This window comes from Pristiophorus japonicus, chromosome 4 (assembly GCF_044704955.1).
Source record: "Pristiophorus japonicus isolate sPriJap1 chromosome 4, sPriJap1.hap1, whole genome shotgun sequence".
Taxonomy (NCBI): Eukaryota; Metazoa; Chordata; class Chondrichthyes; family Pristiophoridae; genus Pristiophorus; species Pristiophorus japonicus.
In genome coordinates this window covers 192,448,335-192,460,751 of record NC_091980.1, presented here as the reverse complement: position 1 = coordinate 192,460,751, position 12,417 = coordinate 192,448,335, and the positions used below count along the sequence as shown (strand labels likewise).

Genomic DNA, 12,417 nt, shown 5'->3' with positions numbered 1-12,417 from the left:
GGTGTCATGGTACATCAGTCATTGAAAGTTGGCATGCAGGTACAGCAGGTGGTGAAGGCGGCAAATGGCATGTTGGTCTTCATAGCTAGGGGATTTGAGTGTTGGAGCAGGGAGGTCTTACTGCAGTTGTACAGGCCACACCTTGAATATTATGTAAAGTTTTGGTCTCCTAATCTGAGAAAGGATATTCTTGCTATTGAGGGAGTGCAGCGAAGGTTCACCAGACTGATTCCCGGGATGGCAGGACTGACATATGAAGAAAGACTGGATCAACTAGGCTTATATTCACTGGAATTTAGAAGAATAAGAGGGGATCTCAGAGAATCATATAAAATTCTGACGGGATTGGACAGATTAGATGCAGGAAGAATGTTCCTGATGTTGGGGAAGTACAGAACCAGGGATCACAGTAAACCATTTAGGACCGAGATGAGAAGAAAATTCTTCACTCAGTGAATGTGAACCTATGGAATTCTCTACCACAGAAAGTTGTTGAGACCAGTTCGTTAGATATATTTAAAAGGGAGTTAGATGTGGTCCTTATAGCTAAAGGGATCAATGGGGTATGGAGAGAAAACAGGAATGGGGTACTGAAGTTGCATGATCAGCCATGATCTTATTGAATGGTGGTGCAGGCTCGAAGGGCCGAATGGCCAATCCTACACCTATTTTCTATGTTTCTAGTACGGAGCATAGGCTGCTGAAGCACGGCCTGCAATGGGGGGACGAAGAGAGGAGAGGTATACTGGAGGAGCAAAGCAATAGCTGATTAGAATACCATGTTCGAAATGTGAAAATGAAAATGCATCTATGGATACTAGTTGACATGGAGCTGAAAATTTTGGTGGATAAAAGTGCTCATCTTATAGGAGGATCATGTATTATTTGCTTCAGCAGAATCTTGAAGGAGTTCCTTATATATGGGTATGAGATGATTTGTTAAGCCCTGAAACTATTACTGGACATTGAAAGTCACTGGACATTTGGGAGGAACCAGTAGATTGGAAATAGAGCAATCTGGTGCCCTTAATCAAAAATGGGAATAAAACAGACACAGGCAACTCCACCTCTTACTGTTATTCTGTGTAAAATATTGGGAGTGATCATCATGAGTAAATTTGAGGAGTATCTGTACAACAACAACTTGGTATAAAGCAGCTAACATGGATTCAGAAGGCACAGATCATGCCTGAGCAACCTCTCTGACTTCTTTGTGGAAATGACATCCCTGTGGAGTACGGAAAGCTAAACAACAGTGTACATAGTTTTACAAGTGGCACAAAGTCCCACATGAACTCTATTAGTCAAACACAGGGTAAACACTGGGAATGCATGTGAAGCTGGCTGAAGAGCAGAAAACAGTTGAGTACACAGTAGAGGAGTTCTTTCGGGGTGAGGGGGCCGAGTATAGAGTGGGGTGCCCCAGGGCTCGATATTGGGACCCCTATTGTTTCTGATGTACATAAATGACCTGCACTCAGAGGGCTCAAGTTTCGGCCTGAGTTGCTCCTATTTTTTTGGAGCAACTAGTTTAGAATGGAGCATCTTAGAAATTGCAATTCTCGGCATTTAGTTTGCTCCAGTTCTAGTCAGTTAGAATAGTTTCATTTTAGAACAGATTTTTATTTTCAAAAGAGGACGTGTCCAGCCACTTAGGCCTGTTTTGCAAGTTTAAGCAGCGAAAATTTACTCCAAACTAACTTAGAATGGAGTAAGTGTAGATTTTTGTACGCTCAGAAAAACCTTGCCTACATTTATAAATCAGGCGGAGGGAACGAGAGATGGCGGGGGGGGGAGGGAAGGGAGGGTTTACAAACATTAAACACTTCATTTTTACAAATAAAGAGCCATCATCAATAATAAATGATAAACAAATCAATACATCAATCAAAAAATAGTAAAAAATTAAATATAAAAAAATCAATAAAAAATTAAGTTTCTACTCACCTACAGCAGCATCGGGAGCCCTCCAATAGCATGTTGGGACGGGACTCCCCCTAGTGTCTCTCTCTCTCTGTCTCTATCAGTGTCTCTCTCTCTGTCTCTGTCAGTGTCTCTGTGTGTCTGACAGCGAGGGGTGGGGGGGAGAGAGGGGGGTGGGAGGGAGAGGAGGAGGGAGAGGAGGGAGAGGAGGAGGGGAGGGAGGGAGAGGAGGAGGAGGGAGAGGAGGAGGAGGAAGGAGGGAGAGGAGGAGGAGGGGGGGAGGGAGAGGAGGAGGAGCGGGGGAGGGGAGAGGAGGAGGGGAGAGGAGGAGGAGCGGGGGAGGGAGGGGAGAGGAGAGAAGGGGGGGAGAGGAGGAGGGAGGGGGGGAGAGGAGGGGGGGAGACAGAAGGGGAGGAGACAGAGGAGGGTGGGAGGGGAGGCTGAACGGGCCGAGCTGCCGCCGACACCGGGCGGGGCCTGCCCTCTGAGATGCCGGGCGTGCCCCACCGACGTGAAGGGGGGGGGGTGGAGGGAGGGTGAGGGAGCTGAATGGGAGGGAGGGAGGGTGAGGGAGCTGAACGGGAGGGAGGCTCTAGTCCCGATCTTCCCGGGGAGCCCATTTGGCCAGGGCTAAGGTCGGGCCTTTCCCACGCAGCCTTGGGGGCGAGGAGCTACTGCACATGCGCGCACACTCTAGCGCGCATGTGCAGAGGTCCCAGCACTGTTTTCAGCGCCGGGACCTGACTCCGCCCCAATCCCTTGTGCTGCGCCACGCCGAGCACGAAGACATCCTGAGGAGACCGGAGAATCACAAGGTAAGTTTTCGGCGCCCTTTTTATTCCAGAAAGTCGGCACACCTTATGGAGATGCGCCGTTTTTCCAGAGGGTGGAAACTTGGGCACAGAAACTCAATACAAAGTGGTCAAATTTGTTGCTGATACTGTAACAGGAGGGGTAGTGGAATCGGAGGAAACAGCACAGAAATTACAAAGTGAGTTGGACTAAATAAATATGTGGGCAGATCAATGGCAGAGGAAATTTAATGCAGGTAAATGCAAGGTGCTGCACACAGAAGGAAAAATAAGCAACGCATATACTTCACGAATGCTACTGAAACAACAAAGAAGGAAATTGAAAAAGACCCAGGAATCTTGGAAGACACAATATTAAACATGTGCATCAATCAACAAAGCCAATACAGTATTGAACTGTATAGCTAAAATAGTAGATTATGAGTCAGGGCAAGTCATGATCAAATTGTATAGTGATCTGGTTAGACTGCACCTTGGGTATTACGTCACATTCCGGTTGACAAGACACAAGGGAGGCTTTCAAGTGTTGGATGCAGTGTAGAGAAAAGCCACTAGACTGATCACAGTGTTAGCGGTCAGAGTTATGAGAAAAGGCTGGGGAAACAAGGGGATACGTGTTTAAAGCAGTAAAAGGCAAATTTGGTACTGATACCAGGAAATTCTTCTTTACACTGAATGCTCAATACATAGATTGAACTTGCAGGTGGAGCAGTGGAGGCGAAAACGTTGGTATTATTTAAGAAAGAAATAAATCCGGAAATGGGATGGACTGTAGGGCGAGAAATTAAGATGGGCCAAAGGGTCCTCTTAATCCGTAAGTATCCTGTGATACACTGTATTCTAGTACTTTGTGTGTAATGTAGAATAAAGAAGAAATGCGACTCACAACAAAAGATGTGAAAGTAGCAGGTTAATCTTAATTTAAGTTGATTAAAAATTAATTGTCTCTGGCATTCTTTTATAGTTTGCTGGGACGTGCACATGCACAGATCAGGGATTCACAGATCTATTCTCCTTTTGAGGAACGTGCTGGCCTTCAAGTAGTACCTCTCCTCTGCTTGCAAAATGTGAGCTAGGAAAGTAATCTATGAACAATTGTTGGATGAACTCGTATTCTACCAATCACTAGTACAAAAGACTGGGATACCAAATTACTGTGCTACATGCTAATGATTTATTGTTACCGTGTATTGTGATAGTGGATTTAAAAAATGGACAGAAAAACAGTCTAAATTCATTTAAAATTTGCTGACAGAAAGAAAACTGAGCTCTGCCTCCCTTGTCCTTGCTTTCCCCGTGTTATTAGTTAAGTGGAAAGTTTCCTTATAGCTAATTTTAAAAATAAATGAATCATATGGGGAAGTTATTTATCAAATCTGGACAGAACACAATGAAGATTTTGATGATGAAAAATTAAATGTTTACAGATTTACAGCTGGAAATACAGATGGAGCCCAGGAATCTAGTGTTTGAGGAAAGGATTTCTGATTTTGGAAAAAGTTTTCTCCTTACTTTTTGGCACGAACCATGCACATACCATTTCTCAATTATTTCCAAATTCTCCTTCCAGCTAATGGAGGTGGCGATGGAGGTCTCCTCTGTTCTGCATCACCAGGACCATCCATCAACACCTCTCCCTTGGTGAAACTGTGAGTGTTAATCCAGTTTATCTTTTTCTGCTGCAGTTTTTCTACTCTATCACTGCTTTCCTTTTTAAATTATAAACCAAATTAAATGTTACTACATTGTGATGATAAGATATTGTTTATGGACAGAAACAAAACATGATTTTCCTCCCACTCTTCTCTGGTAGAATCACAGGGAATGAAAAATGAAATCTTCCACAACATTAAATAGAAATGACTGCTTTTGTGTTGCATCAAAATTATTATTTTTTTAGTTAACTGCCCATTAAAGCAGGTCAACTGTAGTTAATCTCTAAAAAAAAAACATTAGGTTGGCTCAGGTGCAACATTGTGAAATGACTATTTTGCCACTTAAAAAAAAATCTGGCTTAAACTGTTCACATGATTTATAACAAGAATAGAATAAGCAGGAAACCAGCTGTTTTCAATAAAAGAAACAGGAGTAGCTTCCCCCCCCCCCCCTTTCAAATTGTGTTTTTATTTGATGAATGTCTAGTTTTACCACAACATCCCGCAAAATTAGATATGAATAAAAAAATCAGGCCTGTTATCCAGTTTTGTTTGGAATAAAAATAGTTTCAGAACTTTTCAGAAGTTATTATTTCAGCACAGGCAATCTCTCAATTGTAGTACAAGGCTTCATTCTGAAAGTGGAATTTTACTGTAGGAAAACAGATGAGAAATGTCTCTAGCAGCTGAACTGCACCTTGTAAAGTCATCATAAATTAGGATGTCACAATGCTGTAGTAAATTTGATACAATTATGCTAAAAATGGCTTGAATAGTTTCAAAAATGAAAATGGAAAATCACAGTACAAGATAAGCTGACATCACTGCATCTGGCTTATTAAATCAACCAGTCCAACTGGATCATTTTGGTTAAAATTCAAAGAATTCTTGTGTTGTGCATTTAAACATACACACACCACACACAATTAGAGCACCCTTCCCAATCCCATACTCAGATAATAAAACTTACCTCATTCCCCGTAGACATCACTGCAACCACAGGAAACTTGTGAACTTCAACTTCAGTAACCCCAACAGTTGCTAGAAGGCCGATCTCAGAAGGCCCCATGTGGGTACCTTTTGCAAGTACACATTCACCTCTTTTGATATCATGGCCGATTGGTCTAAGAAAAAGAAGGAACAAAACCATAAAATTCCACAGGTGATTCTGAATAAAAACCAAGGGGGAGAAATTCGGCTGGCGCCCCCAGTTAGCACCTGACGGGGGCGCTAACGGGCCGCTGAGACAGTTGCGCTGTGGCGGGGTGAATCCCATGCCGGACGGTAATGCCTCAGCACCTTTCGCCATGCAGATCACGATGCCAGCGAGCGTTGGGCGCTCGACTGCAAACTTCAGTAGCCCCTCCCCCTGCGCCTTACCGTCTCGCACTGACATCGTGTGGAGGTGTGAAAGCCGGCTGGCGGGATGCTATTTAAAGAGATGCGCCCCAGCTGTCAAGACACTTCCGTTCCAAAGGTCAGTTGAGTGGCAGAGAGCGCAGGATATATCTGCAGCCAAATAAAGGCTGTTTAGTCCTCGGAGTGATGAGGGCCATCAAAGGACTTTGCATTTCATCCCATAACATATCGCCGTTCTGCACTCCTCGAATCATTGGGGGCAGGTGTGCAGACTCCAGTGACCCTCCCCTTTAATAGCTGAAAGGCGCCTTCGCCAATGCTCACTCCCGATTACACATCTCATATTCATTATCTCTTGGAGCTTAACGCCACTCACCTACACCATTAGCGCCTGATTTAGCGCTCCACTGCATTCTTTGAGCGCTGAGACTGAAATTAGTGGGCAGCAAGATTGATTAGTGCCTGGCACTAAACTTTCGACCTCAAAAGTAGCGCCCCCAACTGGGGAACTATCAAACTTCTAGTTCCAAGAATGTGATTGGCACTAATCCGAATTACTATTAGGTTACTGAAGCACCACATCAAAGTATTCAATCATCACAACTTATTCATAAGTCTTGCTTTTTAGTCAAGGTGAAGTTTTACATGTTTCCCCATAAATGTTATTGTTGTTCTCATTCAGTAATACTGTATCTTATTAACTAACAAAGATGTGAAGAATCTGTTCAAATTAAGTAGATGAATGGAAGATAAAATATAACATGACTAAATCTAAACCAATTAATATTTGAGCAGGAACCATGAAATTTGTGCATATTAAAGGGACATCTATTGACAAAGGTCAAGAAGAAAATGGTTTTGGCTGTGTTTATTGACCATTAATAGAAAGTATCCTGTCAGTGTGGAACACTTTAGCAAAAAGATTAATGATTTGGCACTGTGATCCATCTTAGGAACATTTGATTATAAGCCAAAACAGATAATTTTGAACGCTGTTTAACTCACTGCCTTCAAAATGCAATTCCCTGGCGGCACAGTCCCCACCGCTTATAGCGGGCATGTTTGTGCGAATACAATTTACCCGCTTTAGGTGATGGCCGGTATAACGTTTGACAGACTTTTTGGCACTTTATGACTTTAATGTCTTATTAAAAGTGGTGGCACATAAAGTGTAAGGAATATTGCCAAGCTCCATGGGTCAGCACAGCATCATGATGTGTGTGTGAGCAACTTTGATTCAAAAGGCGCTGTTAAGTGCTTGTAAAACATTAAAAATGCATTTAGATCAGAAAAATAAAACCCAGCAGATTTTATATCCAATTTTTTTAAAATCCTGTTTGGAATTATAGCTGAAGCATTCTTGTTTATCTTGATAAGCCCAGTCTATGGCCCCAAGTTTCGCCATGATTTGCTCCTGATTTTTAGGAGCAACTGGTGTAGAACAGAGTATCTTAGAAATCGGAATTCTCACCATTTAGTTTGCTCCAGTTCTAGTCAGTTAGAACAGTTTCACTTTGGAACACAATTTTTTTTTCAAAAGGGGGCGTGTCCGGCCACTTACGCCTGTTTTCAAAGTTTCGTCAGTGAAAACTTACTCCAAACTAACTTAGAATGGAGTAAGTGAAGATTTTTGTACGCTCGAAAAAACCTTGTCTACACTTTAGAAAATCAGGCGTAGGTTACAAATCAGGTGTAGGGAATGGGAGGGGGGGGGTTTAAAGGGAAGTTTACAAACATTAAACACTTCAGTTTTACAAATAAAGAGCCATCATCAATAATAAATGATAAAAACATCAATAAATCAACCAATAAATCAATCAAAAAAAATTAATAAGAAATCATTTTTTTTTAAAAATCAATAAATAAAACTTTTTCTACTTACCGACTGCAGCACTGGGAGCCCTCCAACAGCGTGCTGGGATGCCCCCCAGTGTGTCTCTATCTCTCTGTCTGTCTGTCTGTGTGTGTCTCTCATTCTCTGTCTGTCAGTGTCTGTGTTTCTAACAGCGAGGGGAGGGGGAGGAGGAGGGTAGAGGGAGGCTGAAAGGAGAAGGGGGAGGAAGGCTGAAAGGAGAAGGGGGAGGGAGGCTGAAAGGAGAAGGGGGAGGGAGGCTGAAAGGAGAAGGGGGAGGAAGGCTGAAAGGAGAAGGGGGAGGGAGGCTGAACGGGCCGGGCCCGAGACTTCGGGCAGGGCCCGTCCCCAGCACCAGATTTACAGGTAGGTGGCGTTGGGGGAGGGAGGGAGAGGGAGGTCAGGTCGGGGGGTGGGAGGTCAGGTCGGGTCCAGTCGGGCGGGGGGAAGCGGGAGTCGGGTCAGTGTCGGGTCCGGTCCGGAGGCGGGGCGGAGGGGAAGCGGGAGTTGGGTCGGGGTCGGGTCCAGTCCGGGGGCGGGGGGGGGGCGGGCGGGCGGAAGCGGGAGTCGGGTCGGTGTCGGGTCCGGTCCGGAGGCGGGAAGCGGGAGTCGAGTCAGGTCGGGAGGAAGCAGGAGCTGGCCGTTGGAGGAGCCTTATTCACGCAGCCCCAGTGAGGCCATTCGGCCAGGGCTCGGGGCTGCATGCTTCGGCCCCTCCCACACAGTTTTGGGTGCCTGGAGCTACTGCACATGCGTGCCCACTGTAGCGCGCATGTGCAGAGGTCCCGGGACTGTTTTCAGCGCAGGGACCTGGCTCCGCCCCCTACAGCTCGTGCTGCGTTGCGCCGAGCTGCAAACGACCTGCAGGGAGCTGGAGAATCTGGAAGTATTTTTTAGGTGCACTTTGTGGCGCGAAAAACGGGCGTCCAGGTCGGGACTGTGCCATTCTAGGCGCGGCTCGAAACTTGGGCCCTATGTTTCAGGAATTAACATTTAACAAAGTGGTGATTCAAATGTATTACAAAAATCCTGGAGGGCGCACAGCTAAATATATATCTGTTTCTTCGTTCGTTAAATCATCAGCTTCTCTTATAGTAACAGTTAGACTGTGGCAGTTGCTGCCTACGAAGCGTCCTGGTCAATTTCAAACTTCCTGAACCACTGCTGTCGTGTTTGTGAATGTCTTTCAGAAATGAATGTTTGATAAGGGGGTGATTCTGATGCATTAAAACAGGGCTGCAGTGGATGATGATCCTGAACAGCTGCTTGAACTGCCCGAAATTGCCGGCCCGCTTAATAAGGTTCAAGCGGTGCCTTTGCTACCCTATAGGCATCAATTACAAACAGTCAGGGCCATTTTCCACATATAGGCGGGTGTCGGGGATAAATAGGGACAGTGTAAGTGGCGGGGACTGTAGTTCAATGAAGAGCAACAAGGATTTAAGGCTCAAGGAGAGATTCACAAAAGTTAACTTGTTACAGTGGCGTAAAGATGACTGAATGGCAAATGATTCAGCTCTTAAAAATGCTGAAAAGCATAGATAAAATGGCTAGCAACAGATTATTTAAAAGCAGAGAACTAGGGAATATATACAAAAGTGACAAGCCTCAAAGTGAGGCTAGAGATTGAAAGATTTCCCCCCTCCCCATGAAGTAGGTCTGTGGAACAGATTCCCAGGAAAACAACCACCTGCATTTATAAAGCATCTTTAATGTAATAAAACATCCCAAGGCGCTTCGCAGGAGCATTATCAAACAAAATTTTGACACCGAGCCACATAAGGAGATAATGGTCCGGAATTTGTGGTCAGTGATGAATCAAAGACATTTGTTGCTGGCCCCGAAGAAAGCTGTTCACAAAGATCTCGTGATCTCTGTGCCGAAAAGTTTGTCTTTCTAGACTCGCAAATCAGATCAGTGTATTATAATGGGGAATCCTTCATGCAATCTGCTATGACGTCAACAAGCTATATAAGCAGTCAATCATAATGCAGAATTCTCACAGATAGGGAACCAGGAAGTGAAGAAGTTGCTTTTATTCAGACTTTAAAAAAATGTTAAGAGAGCAAATCAAAGATTGAGGCTCTCACATGGGGAAAAGGTAAACCTGAATAAATGTGAACAAACTTTAAAAAACTATCATTTTTTTAAAGTTTCTTCAAAATTGTAATTTATCATCATTGTGGAGAAATTTGACACTCCACAAAATTAAAATTAAAATTTTCCAGGACCATTACATTTGTTTAGCAGCCAATACACTGTTAAAACCCCAGTTATACCTAATCCAACAAGGCCTAACATTTAATGGGGTATTTAACAGCGAAGCCAAAGTTTTCGGCAGTTTTACTATTTCCCTGATCCCGGCCATGGGGGGAGGGGGTGGGTACAGCACAGCCAGTGTCGGAGTGTTGAATGACTTCAGGATTTCTACGTTTAGTGCGCATGCGCTACATCCTGAAGTTACGGTCAGTTTCAAAGGGGTAATAACAGCGAACGCTGTTCATTCACTGTTATTACCCACTGCAAATTAGGACAGGTGACCAAAAGCTTGGTCAAAGAGGTAGGTTTTAAGGAGTGTCTTAAAGAAGGAGAGCGGCGGAGCGGTTGAGAGAGAGAATTCCATAGTTTAGGGCCTAGGCAGCTGAAGGCACGCCTGCCAATAGTGGAGTAATAAAAATTGGGGATACGCAAGAGGCCAGAATTGGAGGGTAGTAGGGCTGGAGGTGCTTACGGAGATGGGGAGAGGAGAGTCCATGGAGGGATTGTGGTGAGCTGAAGGTACACCAATTCATATCTTGATTCTAGATGACCTTTTCTCATTCTAGACTTGGCATTCTTTCATGTACTCTTCTGCTGAAGACAACTTTAGGATGCTGTGAATTTCATTGAAATATCTGCCCAAAATGATTGAACTTGTATTTATATAGCATCATTCAGAAACCGCTCAAAGCACTGAATCACTTTGATGTGCAATAATCCTTTATGTAAGTGTATATACTAATTATTTGCGCATAGCAAGGTCCCGCAAACAATACTGAGGTTATCATCTTAGATTAGTGCTCAAGACCTGGAGTAGGAATTAAATACACAACCTTCTGACTTAGATCATCACATTCAACTGTAGTTAAATACAAAGGCTGATTGAAATAAACATTTATGTATTTAAATCTTGTTCCATAAAAACGTAAGGGCAACTAACTAGTAGTGTTAATTTTAGAGAGCTCACGTCTTAACCAGGAGCTTTAAGTTCATCTTAATTGTTTTTAAGAGGAGAGAACAGGCTGTAAATGGCTATACAGGGTTTATTTTCCTGAAGAGGGACAAATCTAAAACAATGAAAATAAATAAGTGTTAACATGGCTTTTGAATTCCTAGCCCAAAATCTGGGACGCTTTGGACCTCACCATTTGTGCAGGCTGTTAATACCATGTACACCAAAAATGGACGTTTCTCTTGTGATGTACTTGGTAAATTAGAATCTTTTTACACTAGAATTCCACATGGTTTTTCCACCATGCATTCCTATCCTCTTCGCTAGGTGGTCATCATAGGCAGTCCCTCGGCAGCGAGACTCGAGGTGCTCAGCGCCCTCTCGGATGCTCTTCGTCCACTTTGGCCAGGAATTCCCAGGTGTCGGTGGGGATTGTTGCACTTTATCAAGGAGGCTTTGAGGGTGTCCTTCAAACGTTTCCTCTGCCCACCTGGGGTTCGCTTGCCATATAGGAGTTCCGAGTAGAGCACTTGCTTTGAGAGTCTTGTGTCGGGCATGCGGACTGTTAAGTATGCAACACCTTGTAACCAGCATTCTACCGCCACTAAAGGGCGCATCTGTTGGAGTCCCAAGGGATCCCAGCATCGCTTGGGAGCACTACATATAAGCAGGCCTCCAATACTGTCCCAGCACTCTGGAATAAAGAGACTAAGGTCACACTTGCTCACGTCTACAGTACTCAGTCACATTGCTTTATTTGAGACATAACAACTGGCGACGAGTAATAGATAACGAACCATCATGCAAAAATGCAGAGAACTGTTGGTATTCTGGAGAAATTCTCAGAAGGTGATGATTGGGAAACCTTCGTGGAGCGACTCGACCAATATTTCGTGGCCAACGAGCTGGAAGAGAATGAGAACGCTGCCAAATAAAAGGCGATCCTCCTCACCATCTGCGGGGCAACAATCTATGGATTCATGAAGAATCTTCTTGCTCCGGTGAAGCCAACAACCAAATCGTATGAAGAACTGTGTATGCTGATCCGAGTGCACCTAAATCTGAAGGAGAGCATTCTGATGGCAAGATATTGATTTTATACATGTCAACGGTCTGAAGGTCAGGAAGTGGCGAGTTACGTCGCCGAACTAAGGAGCCTTGCAGGACATTGCGAATTCAGTGGATTCCTTGAGCAAATGCTGAGACTTTTTTGTGCTTGGCATTGGCCATGAGGTTATCCTTCGCAAACTATTGACTGTTGGAACACCGAACCTGAGCAAAGCCATAACGATAGCCCAGGCATTTATGCCCACCAGTGATAACACCAAACAAATTTCGCAGCATAAAGATGCATCGGCAAGTACTGTACACAAAGTAACGTCGTTTTCAGGCAGGAAAGCATATGGCAGAACGTACACGCCTGCAGCTGCACGATCTCAGATGACTCAAGAGTCCACCATCAAGTGTGAATGCGAGGCAATTAACACTTTGTTGGCGCTGCGGAGGTGATCATCGAACCCATCAATGCCGCTTCAAATACTATGCGTGCAAAGGCTGTGGAACAATGGGACACCTCCAGCGAATGTGCAGACGAGCTGCAAACCC

The 12,417-nt window shown here is 44.3% G+C and overlaps 1 protein-coding gene across 11 annotated transcripts in view; it reads right to left on the bottom strand.

Annotated features, from left to right (window-relative positions):
* Positions 1-12,417, bottom strand: part of LOC139263213 (gephyrin) — a 903,368-nt gene that overhangs the window by 100,606 nt on the left and 790,345 nt on the right. For all 11 annotated transcript variants that reach the window (XM_070878953.1, XM_070878963.1, XM_070878956.1 and 8 more), the window contains one exon: positions 5,361-5,514. In XM_070878953.1, the coding sequence (XP_070735054.1) occupies positions 5,361-5,514 (154 nt within the window). The remainder of the gene's footprint in view (positions 1-5,360; positions 5,515-12,417) is intronic.